Source organism: Xenopus tropicalis, chromosome 3 (assembly GCF_000004195.4).
Source record: "Xenopus tropicalis strain Nigerian chromosome 3, UCB_Xtro_10.0, whole genome shotgun sequence".
Taxonomy (NCBI): Eukaryota; Metazoa; Chordata; class Amphibia; order Anura; family Pipidae; genus Xenopus; species Xenopus tropicalis.
Genome location: NC_030679.2, coordinates 66,480,713 through 66,505,730, shown reverse-complemented (window position 1 = coordinate 66,505,730; position 25,018 = coordinate 66,480,713). Strand labels below are relative to the sequence as shown.

The 25,018-nt window shown below is 37.5% G+C and overlaps 1 protein-coding gene across 3 annotated transcripts in view; it reads left to right on the top strand.

Moving 5' to 3' along the window:
* The window catches only part of dock4 (dedicator of cytokinesis 4), a 169,817-nt gene that overhangs the window by 105,301 nt on the left and 39,498 nt on the right, over window positions 1-25,018 (top strand). For 2 of the 3 annotated variants that reach the window (XM_031898963.1, XM_031898962.1), the window contains exons 23-33: window positions 341-533; window positions 2,157-2,284; window positions 4,282-4,416; window positions 5,654-5,752; window positions 7,253-7,347; window positions 10,792-10,867; window positions 11,521-11,621; window positions 14,984-15,042; window positions 16,483-16,631; window positions 19,256-19,341; window positions 24,304-24,330. In XM_031898963.1, the coding sequence (XP_031754823.1) occupies window positions 341-533; window positions 2,157-2,284; window positions 4,282-4,416; window positions 5,654-5,752; window positions 7,253-7,347; window positions 10,792-10,867; window positions 11,521-11,621; window positions 14,984-15,042; window positions 16,483-16,631; window positions 19,256-19,341; window positions 24,304-24,330 (1,148 nt within the window). The remainder of the gene's footprint in view (window positions 1-340; window positions 534-2,156; window positions 2,285-4,281; window positions 4,417-5,653; window positions 5,753-7,252; window positions 7,348-10,791; window positions 10,868-11,520; window positions 11,622-14,983; window positions 15,043-16,482; window positions 16,632-19,255; window positions 19,342-24,303; window positions 24,331-25,018) is intronic. The other variant, XM_002932824.5, reaches the window with a different exon arrangement.

Here is a 25,018-nt window from a genome sequence, read left to right as displayed (position 1 = left end):
ATCAGAGGTCCCCATACATGGGACAATAAGCTACCAACATGGTCCAGAAGGACCAAATCAGTAAGTCAAGCACAACCTTCCACAGTCTGACACCACACACTGTGTCTAATAATGCTTAGTCACAGATTATAGTGATTACTATTTATTTGTTATTCAATGAGCGTTCTTCTGTGCCATTTACAAGCACTGCTAATACAGTTTCATGCGGAGTGCACCGTAAAGCTACAATGCAGCTTTCCGTTAGTAGGCAAGTGTAAGTACAGTTAATAAGAGATGCTAAATTCTCAAAGCTATTAATTTGTCACCATATCTGTTTTCTTGTATTCCCCTTGTGCTCCAGGCTGTGTTTCTGAATTCCTTTCCAACTGTGTACTCGGAGCTGCTAAAGCTCTTTGATGTTCGCGAAGTAGCAAACTTGGTGCGTGATACGCTGGGCAGTCTGCCAACAATCATGCATGCAGATGACTCCCTTCAAGATGTGAAACTTCAGTGCATTGCAAAGACAGTTGAAAGCGAGCTTTACAGCAATCCCGGTAAATAAGCAAACCGTTTAGGGGAACATAGCATGAAAGTCAAGGTTTTACTATTTAAAATGTAATGTTTGATATGAGTTCTAAAAAAATATTGTTTATTTATGAGAAAGTGTGCCCCTTACTATTTATGATGAGGCTGTTCATGACTGTATCGGTCTACCTCTCTATCATTATTCAAGATCTCTCTCAGCCTGCATCTAAATGTCTGCTCTCCCTGTCTTTCTCTCTGTGTGAGTATATAGTTATATGTGTGTGTAGCAATCTCAGCAATAAAACTATTTGTGATCAGGCAAACAAACAAGCTGATCTGGTATTAGGGCTGTGGCACATGGGGAGATAAATCGCCGCGCATCAAATCTCACCATCCCTATGCCATCCCACTGGCTAGAATGTAAATCGGCGGTGGGATGGCTTACGCAGCACCACGATCGCCAAAGTTGCCCCTTGAGGCAACTTCGCCGATTGCGGCAAATCGCCCTGCCACGTATGCCATCCCACCGGCGATTTACATGTTAGCCAGTGGGATGGCATATCGGGGAGATTAGTCGCCCTGTCTGTCGCCCTTAAAGTAACTACCATTGGACTCTGGAGAAGTGGAAATACATTCTGGAGTGGTTTATGGCATATCAACAAGAGAAATAATTGTCTAGGGCTGGTTTCCATGGCTTAAACTAGGGCCCTTATTTCTGTTGAAAGCAAATGTAATGGCTATAGAGTACATTTACAATTCTGTGCTTCTTACTTTGTGGAACAGTTTGGAGAAAGTGCTTTCCTATTTTAGCACAATAATGATCCCCCAAGCATAAAGTGAGGTTTGTACAGCATCGGTTTCATCAGGTAGGACTAGAAGACTTTGGACAACTGCAAAGCAGGCTTTATCCCCACCATCTCTTAAGATGTTGCTTCATTTTTTTCCAACAAACTTTTTTCCCTATTGGCTGTGCTTTCTATAAATACCCACTTCCTGTGGGGATTTAGCCTATTGAGCACAAAACACATAGGGAATATGGAGATCTTATCTTTTAAATGTAACTTTCAATAAAGATTTATATTTTTATTTTTGTGGCCCCTGTGGACTCCTTGAGAACCTGGATGTCCCCCTTTTTCCTACCCCATCATCAGTGCCCAACCTCACTAATGCATTTGTGGCTGAATGGAAGCAACTCCAGCCAACATAATTTAGTGAAAGCCTTCCCTAAAAACTGTTACAGAAGCAAAGATAAGACCAACTTCATGTTAAACCAACTTGGTTTGGGAATGAGATGTTGAACATGCAGGTGTATGGGTAATAACATCCTTGGTGATGCTATACATCTTGACACATGTATCAATTTATTCTAAAGGCATTCCATATGCTTGTATGTATACCATAATGCTATATTTAACTTAATGCTGCCTTACAAGTTTAGCCACAGGTTGCCAAGCACTGCAGTTTCTAGTATAGCTATCAGAAAAAAATATAATAAATATAAGTTAAATATTTCCTACCCTAAAAAAAAGTTATTAATGTATTAAATATGAATTTCAGATTTTCATTACTGCACATTTGTTTTACGTGGGGTTTTTAAAGGATCTGTAAATCTAAATTTCTGAAAGTGACCCAGAAAATGATTCTCTTCACAGAGTCTCGTTTTATTCTACTGCCTGTTGTTATGCACCACCTCCACATGCACTTACAGGAGCAGAAAGATCTTGGAATGTGCGCACGTATCCTTAGCAACATGTTTCATCTTAGCAAGAAAAGCAACTCAGTAAGTAAACGCAAGATCATTATAACATGTTCAAAAATGTGTGTTATAACTAACAGGTTGAGAAGGGACAGTCAGGTTGGCAAATCAGGTTTATGATTTTCAGGTAACAATTACTTACAAAACAGCCCTATTAATGAAAACATGATCAACATGACCTATGTACATTTAGGGGCAGATTTATCAAATCACGAGTTCGAATCCCAAATGGGAAAAATTCGAATTGGAAACGAAAATTTCTGAAGATCGCAAATATCACGAAAATGCTTACGAAAAAATCGTATTAGTCATTGTATTGGCGATCCGAAAGTCACAAAATTTTCATACCGTACAATTGTAAACAGCGGTAAAACCTTTCTGATTTTTTCGTGCAAGCGTACGAAAAAGTTGTGCGGCGTACGACAAAATTGCGCGGACACCCGAAAAATTCGCTGAAAATACGCTCGGAGCTTTCGTGCCTTTCTAAATGTGCCCATTAGTGTCAGTATCAACTTTAATGTTATAGGAAACTAGTTAAAGAAAGATTTGTCTTGTTGAAAACAACATGCAGACAATACAGGGGTAGTCTTGCATTTCTTTGTGGATATCTGCCGCTTGTGCCTGCACCAGGGCCAACACCTTGGTTAGGGGTGCAGGTAAGGTTGGAAGTTGATGGAAACATAGGGGCTGATTCTCGGTCTATGTTTTTCCCACAGGCCAAGAATCAGCCCTGTCTGACACCACCCTAGTGACAAAAAGATGAAACGTTTACTTAGTAACATAGTAAGTTAGGTTGAAAACAGACATACATACATCACGTTCAACCATAATGCCTATATATAACCTGCCTGAATGCTAGTTGATCCACAGGAAGGCAAAAAAACTTATCTGAAGCCTCTGTAATTTGCCGCAGAGGGGGGAAAAAATTTCTTCCTGACTCCAAGATGGGACGGACCAGTCCCTGGATCAACTTGTGCTAACAGCTATATCCCATAACATAACATCCCATTATATGATCCCCTTATATATTTATACATAGTTATCATGTCACCTCTTAAGTTTGTGTAGTTATGTATCACTGTGCACTAAGATGGCCTGACCAAATGGTGGACAGCAAACATTGCTCTAAATTATGTATGGAAATCTCTGCTCTAAAGGTTTTCCCAGATAGTGGATACAGTCTCTGTATTAATGATCACACTGTACTGGATGTGCTTGATTGTAATCTAAACATTCAGTTGTAAGAAATGTCTGATTTTTATTGTTATAACTGTCAAATCAACATTTGAAATAAGTAAAAATAAATAAAAAGTAGTATCTGTCTATCTTTAATTCTCTCCACTACTCTTCCTTACTACATTTACCATTGAAACGATGGGGCTTATTTACTAACAATGAGCAAATTTAGTATTGTAACCCATGGCAACCAACTACATTTTTGCTTTCTGGCAGATATATGAGCAAAGATAATTACTGATCTGTTGCTATGAGTTACTGCTCAGGATTATATTTGCTCTGTGTTCATAAATTAGACCAAATCTATCCAAAATCAGCTCTTCTCCAGCCAAAACTCTCTCAACAGGTCTGTTAACCAAAAAACATGCAAGGGATTCTGGGAACTGGAGTCTTGCCAGGAGAAGAGCTTACTACTGCTACATCGTTCCAAATGTACATTTTGTCATAGCCAGAAGTGCAATGTATAGAAAGGGAAAAACAGATACCGCTTTCAAAAGCAATTACATTTACAAAAATTACATTTCCTAAAATCATTGAAATAGTTAATGTGTAATGAAAAGTTGTGTAGAATTTAATTTTCCTAAATTATACAACATTTTATTTATTGCGTTTTGGTAGGCGTTCTCCTTTAAGGACCACCAATAAATACACTGTTCTGCATTATAAATGACTAGAATATGGTGAAACTAATTGTATTCAAATTGCTTTTTCTTTTTAGTGTTCTTTGTTGGGTTTATTAGATTCCTCCATATTACATCTTTGCATATTTTTTTCTACATATTTAGGAGAAAACAGCCATGAAGGAGATAGATGTTATTGTGAACAGCCTGCTGGATATCCTTTTGAGAACAATATTAGAAATTACAAGCAGACCTCAGCCATCCGGCTCTGCAATGCGTTTACAATTTCAAGATGTTACAGTAAGTACCTAGTTTGTTACAAGCCAATTGCATTTTTATATTCTCTTCTCTTTTAATGGCGGTGCACACTCACATTTGTTATTTTACAGTTTGATTCATAGGATACCACAGCTTTCAGTGTCTGGTGTCTGTCACATTATCTGGCAGCTTGGTGGACTATCACAACTTTTATTAAAATCATCATTGTCAATTCAGAATTCACTGTGTGGTGCAGGTATCACATTAATGCTGCACAAGTGATTAATCTCTAATTGGTTCTTAATGGTTTTAATACCCCCATGTAATCTGGCAGGCCACTAGCATATATGCCAAGACACCAAATAACACAAGTAGTGATGAGCGAATCTGTTCCGTTTCACTGAAAAATTCTCGAAACTGCAAAAAAAAAACGTCCACGTCCTTTTTTACAAGACCACGCGAAACGCAGATTTTTTATGCGAATCCATGCCTGACAAAAAAATCAGGCACTAAACACAAGCTAATAAATGGGTTATAATGATGTCAGTCTAAATTGGCACAGAATACATCTAATGCTAAAAATGTCAAGTTTTTGTGCACATATCTAAAAGGAAAATGTTTTATTATAGTTCAAAATGCAAATGGAACAATTTTGAATGAGCGTGAAAAAGTAAAATATAGTATTTAAGGATATTTTATATTTAATTTATAGACAGGTCAGGTGGACAGATGAACTTGTATTATCCTGTTCAAAACTTATTGCTGATTGGTTGCTAATGGCAGCTACACCTGTGAAATGTACGAAAATCCTCATAGAATCCCTTACGTCTAAACAAAAGTAATCAGATTCTTAAAATACAGATTAGTATATACTTATGGCTGCTTAACAAGAGAACTTCTAAAAGGCTTGCTGGAAAGGCAAACATTGACAATTAAAACAATTAATTGACCATTAAAGAATGGAAATTAGTAATAGAATGCTTTTCTCCAGTGGGACTCAAAGCACTTTTATAGCAAGCAAAGCAGCCAACTATAGGTGCACTAAGTATGCTAGGACACCAGGAGCTTAAGTGACTTGTCCAGGGGTCACAGGAAGTTGCCACAGAGAATTGAACCAAAGTCCCTAGCATTAGATCCCACATAAAAAACTGATCACCTACACCAACTCCTCCTAACCTTTAAAATGTGTTATAATGTTTGTTAGAATAAGTGGTTAACTTTTATAATACTCTACACTGATCAATATCATTAAAACTATTATTTACCTTTTTTCTCTCAGGGTGAATTTGTGGCCTCTCTATTGTCTCTGTTGCGACAAATGACTGACAGACACTACCAGCAACTTCTAGAGAGTTTTGGTTCAAAGGATGAACTACGGGTAGGTGCTTTACTATGACTTTTTTTGGCTTTCTTTCAACAGATTATTTTTATATAATATGGGATACAAATAAGATACACATGATATAAATATAATAAGGTATAAGTTTATGATGGAATAAAACTGATTCACTAATAGTTTGCTTTCAGTTTCTTATTCGTAAAAATCATAACAGGATTCTGGGAAAAAATTCCTTAAGGCTCCTAGAAAAGTCCATTTACATGGGCTTTGTCCCATTTACATGGGTTTATCCTATAGGCTAAAGCTTTAAACCCAGTGGGTGAGCTTTAGCCTATAGGATAAACCCATGTAAATGGGACAAAGCCCATGTAAATGGACTTTTCTAGGAGCCTTAAGGAATTTTTTCCCAGAATCCTGTTATGACATTTGCATACATATGAGACGGTCTCCTCAATCCCTTTAGCTTGTTCGTGTATCCCCACTCCTGGCTCTACCTAAGCTGATCAGAAAACCCTGCGCTACACTGATGAGCCCCAAAAAGGGCGAAACCGGTCTGTAGTTGGGAATCTGATCAGCTATTATCCTGGCTTCTGCTTTAAACCCAGTGGGTGAGCTTTAGCCTATAGGATAAACCCATGTAAATGGGACAAAGCCCATGTAAATGGACTTTTCTAGGAGCCTTAAGGAATTTTTTCCCAGAATCCTGTTATGACATTTGCATACGTATGAGGCGGTCTCCTCAATCCCTTTAGCTTATTCGTAAAAAGTAACTTCCACAGCTTTCTTGTGATGGTTTAAATCTGGGCCTTAAGGTGTCCTTAGAAAACAAGGGTTTTAAAAGATTTAAGGAGACAGCATGTGAAGTGGTGATTATTTTTTATCAGTTTTTCACACATTGGTGACTAAAGAACTGGTTATTCTCTAAATGGGTTTATCCTGTGTAATATACATGTCTGTTGCTTTGTGGTGTTTTCTTGCCTTATGTATTGACCAAATTCTCACGATTTTTGCCCACATGCAGTAATTATAGCAACCAATGAGATGTTTGTTTTTAAACAGGTGACCAGGAAATACAGACTGCTTTTTGGTTGCAATAGGTGACTAGACCTGTACCAAACTTTGCACTTTTCATTACATAACCCCCATAGACACTTTTATCTGTGTTAAAATATTTCAGGGCCAATAAACAGCAGATATTTGTAGCCTTACCTCTATACACCATAGGCTGCAGAAAATTTAGTATACAAGAATTATGAACTAAAAACCATAAGAAGAGCCTTCCTTGCATTATGTATAATAATTCTTTGTCTGGGTTTATGATGCATAAAAGGTTTCTTAAAACCTAATTTTTGGTGTTAGTTACTAAGTACCAGTACAGGTAGTTATTAGACTGATTTTTGCTGTAAAAGTCCAGTTGAGCTTCTTTGATTTTCAATTAGCTTGATTTGGGATACATGGGCTGAATTTTGCTTGACTTGACTTTGGCAATTCATACCCTCAAACTCACTTGCAGGTATTTCATAATCGTTGTTTTTTCAGGATTTTTTACTGCAGATCTTCACTGTCTTTCGAATACTAATAAGGCCTGAGATGTTTCCTAAGGATTGGACAGTGATGCGCTTTGTGGCTAACAAGTAAGATATGAAATATTTTAGATTAATTTATTATAACTCCTTACCTTATTTTATAATGACATGTAAAGAGACATTAATATATAAATGAGAAATGTGTTATATTGTTATAAATATAGGAAATATGTAGTAATTTATTGTTTAGAGATTCTACTACCATCTCCAAGTTTCACTGCTTAAGATCTTACAACTTCTTTAAATTCATACATAGGAGTTCAAAAATCTGAAAACATCTAAAGGTTCAAAGCAAAAAAAGATCTTCCAGGGAAGGGGACATCTGCCATTGACTTACATATAGGACATCATTTCAACAGGTTTTAGATGGCATATTTTTGGATCCAGTAAATCTTGAAAACGTTGCCACTTTTATTTTGGTGACTTTCAGCTAAAAAAATTGAGGTTTGAGAAAAAAAAAATCCGACCCTTATTAAATGGCCCCCATAGAATTGTGCATAGTGCTAAAAGGATAAGTATGGAAGAAATAGATAAATGGCACATAGTACCCAAGTTTGTGCACTCAGCTTGGTTTCCTGAAATCTCTGCAAGAATTGAAGGAAAAATTTGTACACTACGAACCTTAATATGCTCCTTCACACCAAACTGTAACATGTATAAAATTGAGTAAAATGTTTAGCTTTTAAAAAGCTTTGATTGTTAGTTAAAACTAACTAAAACTGTAAAAAAAAAAGGGCAGTTCATGTATATTTAGCAATAAAAAGTGTAAAAACATCATCCAGAAATCATTGGATTACCTCCCAGCTTGTACTTTATGGTGGAGAAAACCAACATGGTTGTGCTTCAAATTAAAGGTAACAGAGGAAAAAAATATAAAAGAAATTAGTCAGTGTGATCCAGTGGCATAACTTAATTTACTGAACCTCATTTAACGCCTGTTCTAAAATTTGGGAATAAGACATTATTCATCCACATATATTGAAACTGTGCCAGTGGGCCCTTACATTTCTTGAGCCCTCAGCAGCCACAGGGTCTGCTTTCTCTGTAGACACATCCCTGTTATGATGCTTTCTATCTTAAAGTCGCTATACGTAAATAAACTCAGACCTCTATTTCCACCTTAATGACAAAAAAAAGAAAAGAAAATAAAGCTCAAATAGAAAGCAACATACTGAATAGATTTTATACTACCATTTTCTTCATGGTGGCTATTACTGTTAATTTAAATCACAGCCAGATTAGTTTTCTGCACACACAAACCACAAAGTACAAGGTTTATGGATTATACTTTTAGAACTCTTTATTCATAATTTATACAGACAGCCCCTATTGTTGGCTTAAGAGTTGTAGTTGGCTAGCAAGGCAATCGTTTCCGTCCATTCCTTCTTATAGTTAATTGTAAATACAGGGGTTTTTGCATACCTTTTGTCCAATTCCCAGCACATAAATAACATTGTGAGATGGAACTTTAATTTTTCTATCGAAATTTCCTGAAATCTTGTACATGCACTGAAAAAGGTTGCCATTGGGTGTAAAAAAAGTTCAATGCAGAATATGATTTTATTTTTCTGACAAATTTAACTTTAGCCTCTCCTTTATTCATCAGATACATAGGCAGAATAGAAGTGAATTAAGTCTGTGTTTTTCAAATTTAAGGCTTATCTCTGTTTTCATGCCTTAGGACTTAGGACATTTCTTTGATAGTTCCAGCTCTATTTCACTACTGACCCTCACTTTCTACTCTCCTAACTCACACCTGAGACTCATGTAATTTTTTGCCGTTAATACTTCAAATTGCAGACCTTAGGGCCTCAGACCTCTTTGTTTGTTGCATATGGTTATAATTTTGTGTGCAGCATCATTTAATATTAGCAGTGCTGCATACTTCTCATCATGAGTGTTTATTTATATACCACTAGCAAAATACTTTTGACAACAAACAGGTCTTTACATTATTGTGACAAATTACCCAGTAGTGTAAAGGTTAATAATACTACTTCTGATGTTGAAAAGTAGAATGCACACTGTAAAGCATAACACAGAGAAGGAAGCAGGTCCTTATGCCTGAATGGCAAACAATTTATTAGATCTTTCAATCATGACATCAGTTAAAAAGCCCATATCCTCTGCTATTCAGCTACCTACAGAATCCTGCTAGCTCCCTTCCAGTTCCCACAGCTGCTCGTGCTCACCCTGTGCCAGTTACAGGACATGCACTGTATTGAGTGGGCAGGATAAAGGCCCTAGAGAGTCAACTGATTTGATTAAATATGAAAGACGACAGTAAATAAAGCACTGAAACAGTGGGGCACTGATTAAAATACATTATATACCAATAAAAGGTAAATGGACAATTTAATGGGAGAGTGTATTCTCTGTTGCTCTTTAGTTCTCGTCTGCATTAATTACTCCAGATGCAGCTAATTGTAATTGCAATTGAAAGCAGTGTCTATTTGTCCCTTTCTGCACATCCGTTTCTGACTCTTGAAGCAATGTAGCAGAAGCCAGCTCTCCTCCAGCCATGATAAGTGCAGCGTAGAGCTTGCAGTACCCACCCCATACACACACAATAGAAAAGGAAGGAGGAAAAGGCTGCGTTATTAACAGTTTTAACATATATTAAGATATAACACATGTACATCATTTATTGTAAAATCGCTATTCTAATTACAAATTTTTAACAGAAGTAACCAACTCTACTAATCGTCCTAGATAACTGATCCTGAGCCCAGGCTGTCCATCCTACTGTCCAAGTCCCTATCCAAAGTTATGCTCCTTCCCCCAGGACCCCAGGCCTACCCATTTTTCTATTCACCTTACCAGCTGGTCATGTTAATTACCCCAGCGGTTTAGAATTGAGCCACTCCACAACTCTGAGCAGGGAGGGTGGGAAGGACACTGCTGTGTCCTACTCCCTTGCCTGCAAAAAGGAAGTTCTGAGTGTGCTTCTGGGCCCACCTCCTACCCCTCTATACCTAAGAACTAAGGCACCCTTGGCTAATCAGCACCAGCCCTACTTCCCTACCTTACACTCTGGTCCATTGGCCATCGAGTCCCAACACATTAATTCTTATTCAAAGCATCATAATTAGCATAGCTAATGTCTGTTGTTTGTAGAGTCAGAACCAACAGTGTAGAGAACAGAAAAGGATAGACAAATACTGCTTTCAACAGCAATGAATGTCAATGGGAAACAGGCCATGGCAGGCAATGGTGTTTGCCATTTCCTTAAGTAAATATTGGCCACCAATAACAATAAACAAAAATATATTATTACAATTAGTGGTAATGGGTTTTATTTACTTAATAAAATTGAAATAAGCAAACTATAATTAAATTCAATTGTATACAGTATATGGGATATGGGTGTTAATTAACGAGATATCCGTATACGTCCATAATATGGTTACATGTTCGCATAATAATGTATTCCACTTAGCAATTTACTGTCTCTTTAATTTGCAACATTTAAAACATTTTTATTTTTTTTAGTGTTATCATTACAACTGTTCTGTACCTATCAGATGCACTTCGGAAGAACTTTTTAAATGACAGTTTTGATTATAAGGTAAGTGTGAGCTTTAGTGAAAGGGTGTGATTTAAGTGGGTGTAAAAGTCATTCTTAATATCTCAGGTAAACTTTTTGATGTGATAGAACATATAAAGGCTCATTTATGTTTGCCAATGCAGTAAGCAAAGTGCCCGTTATTTGCTAATTCTGCCTGGCGTCATTTCCGTTGTGCATGTTATTCTTTAAGCACATTGTGCTGTGCCTATTGACACAGGTTGCTGAGGGAACCCTGGAGCTACGTCCTGGTTCACAGGTGGCAGTAGCTCCAGGTTTCCCCTTGTGTAAATAGGTGCAGAAGTCCCACATTCAGTACAGAGGCCTGGAAAGACTGAGTGGCACCTAATGCAGCTATATTAAAGTACCTTTAATTAATTAAATGTTTTTTTGCGCAACTTACTGTGGTGAAATGCACAAGTTGCCCAATGGGTTTACAGATTTAAATGAGCCCTACAGTTTTGCATAACACAACAGGTCCCCTTAATGACAGTGGCACTGCTGCCTGTGCTAAATCTCCTCCAGTGTGGACAAAAACCTTAGAAAATACAGTAAAACATTTTAATTGCATACTGTAAGTAGCAAAAAAATGCTGGAAAAGACAATTGTTTTGTATCGTTCTTTTAACTTGTGTATCTTTCCCTTTGTTTTCATAGATTTGGGATTCTTACTTTTACCTTGCAGTGATTTTTATAAATCAGTCTTGCTTGCAACTGGAAATGTTTACACCTTCCAAAATGAAAAAAGTGCTAGAAAAGTGAGTATTCCTACATTCCTTACTGAATATTTCTGTGCCATTTAGTGATCTTTTTCTTGTCAACGATGATCAAATCTACTACAGGTTAATTTACAAATGAAGCAAATATTATCTAGACATTCAGATGGCTCATGGTGTGCGACATCATTCCATTTAAAGAAATAGTTATCACACTTTTTCTCACTGGAATTTATGCAGTGCTGTGTTCAGCCATAATGCATAAGCATGAACCATGTGATGTTGAAACAAGGATGAGTAGAAACCAGTTATACTAAAAAATAAGTGGTGTGATCCCCATGCATAGACAGATAAAGGGCTAATAAATGGTACTAAAGAACATGCTTCTTTCAGCATCTTTCATTAGAAAACCACCAGTGTGTGCAGGACCGCTCTGTCTTTTATTTGAATATATATATATATATATATATATATATATATATATATAGCATTTACACACTGCTACTGCTTAAGGTTATCCCACCAGAAACAGCCATTGAATTTCCTGTTGGACTTTAAAAGAGATATTGGTAGAGTGTTGCTCTAGTTCCTTTTGGGTGCCATGATGTTTTACACTCTAATCTAATATGTATGCATTATGCATTCACTTAATGTGTAAGTTAGCCCTCCTATTGATTTGCGTTCATTTCAGCATATTACTGTTTAATTTTTGAGCCTTAATGATGTGGTGACATGTTACCACTCACTCGCCCACTGAACAGTGCCGTGCAACCGCTTAAAGCACATTTTGACATATTGACACATTAATAACAGCAGGAAAGGCTTTGGAAAATGTGTCAATATATTAAACACATTCCCTCAATAAAGAAAGTGTTAATAAGATGAATAACACATTACTCAGGATTCCCCAGATGTTAAGGAAATCATCATGCAGGCCCTTTCTATATACATTTTTACTAAGGAACACATTAAGAAAACAAATTTTTTGAGATAACATGAAGAATAAAGTAAACCAAAAGCTAAAAAATTTGCTTCCAATGAATGTGTATGTCTGTGTGTGTGTGTGTATATATATATATATATATATATATATATATATATATATATATAGATAGATAGATACAGGTTGTCAGCAAGCTGCACACCATGAGAAGAGATGATACCCGGGTGCCAGTGCAGTAAATGTAGATATACAGGGTTGGAAATGACAGCACACGCAGGTTTTTCACAAAGGAGTCTTGTAGTTTTAAAGATGTAAGGCTTTATTCAGTCCGACGTTTCAGCTCCTAGCTGGAGCTTTCATCAGGGACAGTCACACCATAGTGCACAGTACACGTTTAAAAGCCCAAAATGGCGCCAATGTTGTTGCTAGGCAACCCACAACAAACAGTAAATGTGACAAAAACAACAAAAACCAGCACAAACAGAACACCAAAAGTGCATAGAAATGTATATACATCAAACATAGGTTGATAAGGACAATATGTCCAGTGTTAATGGAAGAGCGATTGCACAAACCTGAGTGACATATAGCAAGCACCAAATCTCATACTTAGGTGCCAAACACTGAAGAAGCCCCAAATTTTATGACCCCTCCCTGATATTGGATGGGTGCCGTATGTGCTATTATCAACCCTAGAGGCACAATTACTTGTGCACACAGAGTGTATGGAAGTGTTGCCGTTGCTAGGCAACCACATAGTGGTGAGCGGGCATCCACTGCCCGGACGGTCTCAGCAATACGTGTGCACACAACATTATAAACGGAGGAAGAAGTATCAGCAGCGAGTGCCCAAGTCACCGGAGGGATGCTCACGGCCTCGCAGAGCTGTACATACCTTAAAAGGTGCTCTGCGAGGCTGTGAGCACCCCTCCGGTGACTTGTATGAAATTTGGTGCTTGCTATATGTCACTCAGGTTTGTGCAATCGCTCTCCCATTAACACTGGACATAATGTCCTTATCAACCTATGTTTGATGGATATACATTTCTATGCACTTTTGATGTTCTGTTTGTGCTGGTTTTTGTTGTTTTTGTCACATTTACTGTTTGTTGTGGGTTTCCTAGCAACAGCATTGGCGCCATTTTGGGCTTTTAAACGTGTACTGTGCACTATGGTGTGACTGTCCCTGATGAAAGCTCCAGCTAGGAGCTGAAACATCGGACTGATTAAAGCTTTACATCTTTAAAACTACAAGACTCCTTTGTGAAAAACCCGCGTGTGCTGTCATTTCCAACCCTGTATATATATATAATTATATCCTATGGTCATGAAACTCTTAGGTGACTTTTAATGTCCTTATATTTTACAGAAGGGGGATACATTATTGAATATATAATACATTTATATAATATTTATATAACAAATGTGTGTCCTGCAGACGGCTTGAATCTAAGCTGAAACGTTGAATTCAACACCATTTTTTTTTTTGCTTCATAGAAGTCCCGTGAGTGCGGTTTGCTTGTGCTTACTAATAAATATATATATAGAAAATAATCATCTGTGGCCAGCACACCCTTCAATGTTTCATCAAAAATTTTTTTATTGCAGATATATTGTTAAAACCAACGTTTCGGTCCTTGTTAGGACCTTTCTCAAGGATAATCCTTGAGAAAGGATAATTCCTTGAGAAAGGTCCTAACAAGGACCAAAACGTTGGTTTTAACAATATATCTGCAATAAAAAATTTTTTGATGAAACATTGAAGGGTGTGCTGGCCACAGATGATTATTTTCTATGCATACATAATTTTGGCTAAGCACCCCGCTGAATATTGAGCCTTGGAGTGCGGACACCATTTGGATTGATATATATATATATATCTAAACATTGGCTGTATATGCACATTTTTGACTTGCAATTGACTTGCAATTTGATTTGCACAGAAATCCCAGTGTTGCTGGTCACAGTGCACCTGGGTATACAATTAAAGTGGATTGCCACCCTTCTGGTAACTATATATATATATATATATATATATATATATAAAAGCACAGATAATAGCTGCACTCACTTATTCAGTGTAAGTGCCTGGGTACACAGAAAGAATGTCAAAAATGTCAAAAAATATAGTCACTTACAGGACATAAGAATGAGGTGAAAAGAAGTGTTCTTTATTTACCAAAATTTCAGTATATATATTTATATGTCAATAGTAAGTAATTTTACTTTATTTCACATAAGCCTTGTGATTGTGACTTTTCACTTGCTATTGCTATATTCCACCCCTCAACACACACACACAATTAGTATATGTACATTTTATTTGTTCCCTGTATTAAACCTGATATTTTCTGTGTCACATTTACATCTCAAATTTGATCAGGTTTAGAAATTTGTAACAACTGTGTAGCTGTTTGCTGATGCATTGTGGCACTGATTTTGTTTTGTTGTTTTAATGAAGATATGGTGACATGCGTGTAACAATGGGATGTGAGATTTTCAGCATGTGGCAGAATTTAGGTAAGAGACTTACTAATATGTAATGTGATTGATGAAATGCACACAGGAGGTATCGGCTTTTTATTTGCTTAACAATCCATGTATCTAAGGATATAAGGTCATTTTATATAATTAGCCACAGTACTAATAAATGTATGTTGCTGGGCTGCCTTGATTGCATTTAACTGAAATACAAGCAGTTTGCAATCAGTTCTGCTCTTTTAGTTGGACTTTCTAGAAGTGTTCTTTTTTTTAATATAATCTTGTAATTAAGTCTGCATTGTAAATGCTCTGTTGTGCCAATTGAAAAAAAATGGTGGTAAAGCTTCCATCTGCACAATACTCTGTATTCATTACCACTTGGTAGTTGCTGTTGCTACATAGAACAGTGTTTTTCAACCTTTTTTGGGCAAAGGCACACTTGTTTCATGAAAAAAATCACGAGGCACACCACCATTAGAAAATGTTAAAAAATTTAACTCTGTGCCCAGCAGCAGTGCCCCCCTAGTACATTGGTGCCAAGAGCAGTGCCCCCCTAGTACACTGGTGCCCAGCAGCAGTGCCCCCCTAGTACATTGGTGCCAAGAGCAGTGCCCCCCTAGTACATTGGTGCCCAGCAGCAGTGCCCCCCTAGTACATTGGTGCCCAGCAGCAGTGCCCCCCAGTACATTGGTGCCAAGAGCCAGCCCCCCTAGTACATTGGTGCCCAGCAGCAGTGCCCCCATAAGTCAGTGTGCCCCGTGGCCCCCCCTAATACATTGGTGCCCAGCAGCATTTTACTTCTGCTCTTCGGCGGCTTCAGCAGCATCTTCCCCTCACGCGCGCCGCCTCTGCACTTCTGCCTACACGCGACCGCACACAGGCCCTTTTATAACGTTGCGCCCCGTGCGTACTGACGTCACCCGTACACACGGGGCGCAACCAATGACAGGGCCCGGATTTTATTAAAGGGGGCCCGAGCTACTAAGAAAAACTGTAGCATCGCCGGGCCCCCTTTGAAAGTAAAAATTGCGGCCCTGCCTACGGCACACCAGGCAACATCTCGTGGCACACTAGTGTGCCGCGGAACAGTGGTTGAAAAACGCTGACATAGAATACACTTTCCACTTTCACACCATTTACTAGCTTACTGCTTGTATCCTGGCTGCAGGAGACAGCAATCAGCATAGTTAGGAGCAGAACAAAGAGTCAAAAATCAGTAGATCAAGCAGAAATAACAATTTAGCAACACCCAGGAGCTTTCCAAGAAAACATGTTGTGACCCACACAATAAACCTATTCCAGGTTGATAACCTCATATTGTCAGCAGTTTTTACTATATTTATTCTTGACCTCAAAGTACATTATCCTTACTTTTATGCTTGATAAAATGTTGCCTTAAACACTCCAATATGTGTTAAAATTATGTTTTTTTCTGAAAAAAGTAAAAAAAATGCATCTAAATGAATTATTATCTTACAGGCGAGCACAAGTTACATTTTATCCCAGCTCTAATAGGCCCCTTTTTGGAGGTCACACTTATACCTCAGCCAGATCTGCGTAATGTAATGATACCCATTTTTCATGACATGATGGACTGGGAACAGAGACGCAGTGGCAACTTTAAACAGGTACTTTGGAAGTGTTTAAAGGTTTACTGTCATGATTTTTATCCTTGAACCAACAAATGTATTTTTTTAGCTGTAATATTGGTGTGTAGGCAGCCATCTCAGTGCATTGTGTCTGAGTCTGAGCTTTCAGAAAGAAGCCAGTGCTACACATTAGAACTGCTTTCAGGTAACCTATTGTTTCTTCTACTCCCCTGTAACTGGAGGAGTCCCAACTTGCAGCTCAGCAGTGTGACTGAGGTTTATTAGAGCACAAGTCACATGGCTGTGGCACCCTGGGAAGAAAAGAATATGGCTAGCCCTATGTGAAATTTCTAAATTAAATATATAAAAAAATGTGTTTGTGAAAAACAGATGTCAATGCAGGATTATTATTATTAACATTTATTTATAAAGCGCCAACATATCCCGCAGCGCTGATTCTGCTGAAGAAGCTCCATTAACTGATGCATTAAAGGCAGTGTAAGATCAGTAAAATAATTGTTAAAGCAAAGTAAATTTATTGTAGGTGTGAATGTTTTGTTATTTAATTTCAGCTTTATTTTTTAAAAACATGCCTGGTACTCATCAAACAAACAAAGTCCAAATGCTCTTTTTTGACAGACAAATCCTTTTTGGCAAGTCTTCCAATATTAGGAACTGATATAAGTGTAAATTTTTCTCCTTGCTGTCCTTCTTTCTCCCACAACTTCCTAGTGTTTGATTGTATAATGTCCCTAAGCTGGTAACCCTGTAAATTACATTATTGATTGCAGAGATGTAAAACAGAAAAAACTGTTGTTACTGGGAATTGCGTTATTGAACTTGGTTTAATTAAATATATCCCTGCACACAGTATACTTTATTTGCTTTGGCCAAACATTTTGACACTAGAATACGTTTTGTATTTTCCAGCTCAGAAGCTTGTTAAACGTTCCAAGTACTTTTTGCGGCTCCCACTCGATTTCCCCCTGCTGACTCAAACCATTTCTGTACACCCACCATCATGCTGCTCCATAGGAACACCGATTTGAAACGTTGTTTAATGCACACAAAATAAAAGATTTGAATCTCTGTGCACACCAGCACTATTAACCCTTGGATTGATGCTCTTTGTCTGGGGGATACATCAACAGCACACAAAAAGCACAACATAAAAAACACAAAAAAATCACAAAATAACAAGTATTAACGAACTTCTGCCTTGAGATTTCGAAAGGTGCCTGATTGATTGCTAAGTTGCCAGTGTTTTCATAACCACCAAAGGTGAAAACATCCCATACTAATTCATGTATGATGGACAAAATAATTATTCTTTCAGTACCAAGCCACAGGGATATGGCTAAAGGAATGCAGATCCTAAATGTTCCCTCCCTTTCTAATGAAAATTCATGTTTAGGTTAATGTTAAGCTCTAAAATAATTTTAAATGGACACTAACAAAACAGTCTTTAATAATTTAACTCTTCACAATGCAAGTAAAGATTCTTTAACTTAAATTGTCTCCGATGACAGTAGGACACTTATTTCATGTTTTTTAGGAACAAGAAAAATGTGTTAAAATCATGGAAAATGTAAGATTGGGGAAATGTATTATTCATTATATATTGGTGGGGCCAAACTACACCACAGTTGCTTTTGCTTGACACACACATATAACAAGTTCATGTTAGCTTGTTGTACCTCCCATTGAAGTAGATTTCTGTGGGACAGTTCCCAAACACAAGAACCAAAGGTGTGTATTTACTGGAAACAGATAGGCCTTTGGGTGGATCGAGGCATGAAGAACATCCCCATGTGAGATTTCAAAATTAAATATTCAAAACATTTTGAAAAATGGATTTCAATGCAGGATTCTGCTGGAGAAGCGCTATTAACTGATGCGTTTTGAAAACAACAACATGTTTTTCCATGACAGTATTCCTTTAAGTACATTAGAGCAGCACCCTTTGTTTTCAGATAAACATATTCACATAAAGCACAAGTAACTGATAAATAGACAACCCCTAATTAAAGATAAAGTTATTAGAATGATAAATATGGTAAGGATTGTGTGCCCATGAGATTCAGATTACTGTTCTGCAGAAGGGCAAATACACTGACCTCTCCTGCTCTCTGATTAACATTGACATATCTGTCAAATGATTTCCCAGACAAGCTTGATTGCGTTGTACTATACAGGATTTGTCTTGTTTATTACATTGCTTCATTCTGCTTATACAACACTAGAAAAATGCATGCAAGAAAGACTTACAAGGTCTTAAATCCAAAGCAAAAATAATAATGAGAATATAGAGAAATATACTGTGAGTATACTGTTATATACTATCTTTACATCCGATGAAGCCCTGCAGGAAAAATGAAGGCAATTTAGTTGGGCTGTGCTTAGTGTTTTGTGTGCATCCATATATAGCAAGCTGCCATAGCAGCAGTACAGAGTATCAGATAATGCTACTCAGCCTCTAGTTTAAAGTCACGCTGCTGTGTGACAATTAATATTGAAAACATTCTCGGGGAATAGTAACAGCTTAACATGGGTGACAAAATAGGAAGGAAACCCCTGACTTTTAATGATAGCTACATGCATCATTAAATCCCGAAGGGATTACTGCAGAGTAAAACATTCTGTCTTTTATGCATCTCTTTGAGGTTGAAGCAAAGCTAATTGACAAATTGGATAGCCTAATGTCTGAAGGAAAAGGTGACGAAACGTACCGGGAGCTCTTCAACAGCATGTAAGTAACAAAACTGTCTTATTCACTTGTAGGAATTTGCATATGTCTTATGTTAAGAAAGCACTTCTTTCTGTCATTTGTTTCAAATTAGGAATCCATCATCTCAAGGTGTTACTTGCTAATGTTAATTCGACTTTCAGTATTTTCTGTCTGTTCAAAGCGACCTCTGTTTGTCTAGTGTTTTAGTAGTAATATATTCTTTAAAGAAATGAAGATAGTTGAGTGGGCGATCTGTTGGCATGTACTATTTTTCAGCTCAAAGGAAAAGAGGTTACTGGCAGATGCTTTTGTAGTTGCATTCAGTATTTGTTTGAAAAAGCATACATGAATGAATAAACATTATTTATAGACTTACCTTGTATGTCTTTGCTACTGTTTTCCTTTTCAAATAGTGTTATTTTAGTTTGACCCTTTGGAACTTAGAGTATATATGTGTGCTGGCCTAAAGAATTTCTTTTTTCTGTGATACATGACTGTACTTTAACTGTGAGGCTAGATTTGCTTATATAAACATTTCTTCTGTTAACTCTTTTCCCTTAAAAAAGCTGCATAGTACTTTTCAATAGGAAAACGTGCTGTGCACATGCATTGATCAATTTAGATCTCATCAGGCAGAACACCTTGTGTGTGCTACAGCTGAGTGACATAGGGTACTTTGTGAAATATCCATGTTAGTTTGTGGGGTTGTTCTATTTTCGTGTTTACTTCCATATACATATTGTTGCCTACATGAACCACTACAATGGTAAGGGACCATCACAGGGACTAAAGTAAACATGTTTATGTGTACTTGCATGCAGTGAATTTTTAGATTGTAAGCTTTAATGAGAAGAGCTCAAACATACAAATTACTTACAGTATTTGTAAGTAATTTGTATGTTTGATGTAACTGTTATCCTTGATGTATACATGATAGATTGATAGAAAGATATATAGATAAGAGTGCAGTCCATGCACTGTAGAAATCCACACTGACAGGATATATGAGTCAAATAAATTCCTGTCCATGCAGATTTCTATAGTGGTGTGTATATATATATATATATATATATAGATGGATACAAAAGTGTCAGCACTCTCAGGGTTTACGCAACAAAAGCAAAGAAAATAGAAGTATTTTTAAATGCAGGTGATCGAGTTTATTTATCCGACGTTTCAGTCCTTTACTAGGACTTTCATCAGGGAGTGCAAAAGACTTTTGCACTCCCTGATGAAAGTCCTAGTAAAGGACTGAAACGTCGGATAAATAAACTCGATCACCTGCATTTAAAAATACTTCTATTTTCTTTGCTTTTGTTGCGTAAACCCTGAGAGTGCTGACACTTTTGTATCCATTTAAGAAATTTTTTCAGCTCTGGCACCTAGGTTTTGTCTGATCATTTGGTGTGCTCCCACTCTGGACTCTATATATATATATATATATATACATACAGTATATATAATATATATATATAAAAAAGGGGAAGTTCTGCTCACCACTAAATGTTAAACCATTAGGCAGGGGTGCAGTGACGCGGTGACCACAAAATTCATATTAACAACAACAAGAGGTCAATAAGTGTGTAAATCTGCCCAGATTGGGAATGACTGACGTAGTTGGCCAGTTTGAAGTATATTGCAATATATGGACAAACAATCCCTGTTCTGCTTAAAGGGGAGGGCATTTATTGGTAGCTTAATGCACAGAATGTCTTAATGTCCTATGTATATTGATAATGGGTGAGTGCAGAGGATCTCTTGTTGCTGTGTTTGTGTATATATATATACACTGCTCAAAAAAAATAAAGGGAACACAAAAATAAGACATCCTAGATCTGAATGAATGAAATATTCTTATTAAATACTTCATCCTTTACAACAAAATCACACAAAAATTATCAATGGAAATCAAATTTATCAACCCATGGAGGTCTGGATTTGGAGTCACACTCAAAATTAAAGTGGAAAAAAACACTACAGGCTGATCCAACTTTGATGTAATGTCCTTAAAACAAGTCAAATGAGGCTCAGTAGTGTGTGTGGCCTCCATGTGCCTGTATGACCTCCCTACAACGCCTGGGCATGCTCCTGATGAGGTGGCGGATGGTCTCCTGAGTGATCTCCTCCCAGACCTGGACTAAGGCATCCACCAACTCCTGGACAGTCTGTGGTGCAACATGGGTTGGTGGATGGAGTGAGACATGATGTCCCAGATGTGCTCAATTGGATTCAGGTCTGGGGAATGGACGGGCCAGTCCATAGCATCAATGCCTTCGTCTTGCAGGAACTGCTGACACACTCCAGCCACATGAGGTCTAGCATTGTCTTGCATTAGGAGGAACCCAGGGCCAACAGCACCAGCATATGGTCTCACAAGGGGTCTGAGGATCTCATCTCGGTACCTAATGGCAGTCAGGCTACCTCTGGCGAGCACATGGAGAAATGCCACCCCACACCATCACTGACCCACTGCCAAACCAGTCATTCTGGAGGATGCTGCAGGCAGTAGAACGATCTCCACAGCGTCTCCAGACTCTGTCACGTCTGTCACATGTGCTTAGTGTGAACCTGCTTTCATCTGTGAAGAGCACAAGGTGCCAGTGGCGAGTTTGCCAATCTTGGTGTTCTCTGGCAAATGCCAAACGTCCTGCATGGTGTTGGGCAGTAAGCACAACCCCCACCCGTGGATGTCGGGCCCTCATACCACCCTCATCGAGTCTGTTTCTGACCATTTGAGCAGACACATGCACATTTGTGGCCCGCTGGAGGCCATTTTGCAGGGCTCTGGCAGTGCTCCTCCTGTTCCTCCTTGCACAAAGGTGGAGGTAGCGGTCCTGATGCTGGGTTGTTGCCCTCCTACAGCCTCCTCCACCTCTCCTAATGTACTGGCCTATCTCCAGGTAAAGCCTCCATGCTCTGGACAATATGCTGACACCGCAAACCTTCTTTCCACAGCTTGCATTGATGTGCCATCCTGGATGAGGTGCACTACCTGAGCCATTTGTGTGGGTTGTACACTCTGTCTCATGCTACCACTAGAGTGAAAGCACTGCCAGCATTCAAAAGTGACCAAAACATCAGCCAGAAAGCATAGGAACTGAGAAGTGGTCTGTGGTCACCACCTGCAGAACCACTCCTTTATTGGGGATTGGCTAATTGCCTATAATTTCCACCTGTTGTCTATTCCTTTTGCACAATAGCATGTGAAATTGATTTTTTTTTTTTACATGCATATATTCAAAAGGTTAATGATACCACTAATCTTAATTTAAATGGCAAATAATATAATATTTAAAGTACATATAGCACATATGCAAAAAAGAACTAGCAGTAATAATAATTATGGACTAAAAATCACAGCAATTAAAATCAAGCTATTCCTGATATTGCTGTTATAGAGGTCATGTATACTAATCCTTATATATCTTAACAGCTCTTTACTAATCCCTATGAGTAAAACAAAAAACTGCTTCATAAGACCCCTATATCTTTTGATACAAGAGGGGACCTGGTCTTTTTGCCTTTAACTTTATCAGCGCATGCTTGGATTGCAGCCACAGCACAGATGCAGTACTTACAAATATAACAGCTGAGGTTATTGAATATAAGGCAATAGTCTATCAAGTTCAACCATTTAAGAACCATTTAAGGATCCCCAATTTAGCCACAAATTCCTTCCATCAGATTTCCTCCTTGATGCATAACCCTGGACACCTTTAGATGCTAAAAACTCATCCTATATCTCTGAATCCACAGAATAAGCCCTTACCACTTCTAAAGGAAATAAATGTTAATCAAATAATATTGTTATTGAAAAAAACATATTCCTTTATATGAACCAATTTATTTATTTTTTTTGCTTCTATAGTAACAGGCTCAAGGGTGATTTTGTGTGGAACTGCTAGGAAATGGGACAATCACTGAATATGTGCTTGTGCATGACCCAATATGGCTTCTTATAGCAGGGCACCACAGCTGGTATTGGCTCCAGGCAAATCCCTACTTGGTCACCGTTTGTGACAATATTGCTACCTCTATCTGTAGGCCAGGCTGTGTCAGCCTACAGCTGTTTTTTGGTAATAGGCACCCTTTAAATCTACCCTAATGGCCATATCTCCCCATAGTTAAACATTGCGGTACATTTCTAATTACCATAGACCACTTTAAAAATTGTATCTATCTACTGCTTTTTGAACCCTTTGCCTTAGACAGTTTTATATTCATACACAGATGTGGTTATTTAGGCCATATGCTTGGGTTCATGCAATAAACCCTTTTGGTCAGACTTGACCTATTCATCGTAAAATAATTCTTAATGTCTAAAATGATTTTATGTATAAAAGACATATTTATTAAAGATAAAATGGGAATCCTGCATAATTCTATTTGATCTGAACTGGACCAATGCTCTTGTTAGTGAAAAACTGCTCTTATGTGAGCATCACAGAGCGATCCTCTTCCTCTATCTTCTTACTTTCTTGGGTGCATATGTGCAGTAGAATTAAAGTCCAAACTTTAACAAAAAGGCTTTTTTTTTGCTTTAGTGCACACACGTAGGCCCTTGGGGAATGAAGAAGTGGAATAAGAGAATTGCTCTGTGGTGCTTCATCTAGCAATTACTATTTTGCTGATAATTCTAATGAATATTCTTGACATCATGTGAAAGATGCAACAGAATCACTGGTGATCAAAAAACCATAGTAGTTTTCATAACCTTCAGCTAATTTTATCTTTGTAAAAAAGCTACATGCTTAAACATGTTTTTAGTTTAATATGTTCTAATTGATGTATTTCTTGCATTTGAAAATTAGATTAACAAAGGAATAATTTTTCACTCACTATTCAACTTTTTTTGTGCTGTTATTTTCCTTTAATGAGAATTTGTGTTCAAATACTTGCATTTCTGTACTTCCTAAAAAAAATTATATTTTTATTTTGTGGGTAATCTGATCATTATTTTTTTGTCAATGCTTCCTGGATTAGTATTCCACTCTTTGGTCCATATCCTAGGTAAGATATACCTGAATTTAGTATTGCTGACATCGTCACTCTAAGGATATTCAAGAGTATTCAAGACATTCTTACAGTTACATTTTATAGAAATGTGTGTGGCTGATTTGAGATCAAATGATTTTGCTATTATTAATATCTTAAAGTAAGTAGTAGAGAGTTAGACACAGGTCAAGAGAAGAAACAGAGGGACTGATTTCTAAGACTACCAAATGGATAATTATGAAGGATTCCAAATACTTCCAAGTGCATTTTCAGGCCAAAGTTTGCCCTCTGTGCTACTGATCACAGGGTAGTCAGGGATTTATTCTGTCAGAGTAGAAAACTCTGTTTATGTGCACAAAAAGCAATGGTTTTCTGGAAATTTGCATATACAGGTATGGGATCTGTTATCTGGAAATCCATTATCCAGAAAGCTCGGAATTATGGGAAGACCATCTCCAATTCCATTTTAAGCAAACAATTCAGTTTTTTAAAAATGTTTTCCCTTTTCTCTGTAATAATAAAACAGTTACTTGTACTTAATCCTTATTCAAATTTATAATAATCCTTTATCAATCCTATTGGATTTAAATTATTTTTATTTTTAGTAGAGTAAAGACCTCTTATCCGGAAAACCCCAGGTCCCAAGTATTCTGGATAACAGGTCCCATATCTGTATACAGATAAGGGATCCCATAGTACTTAA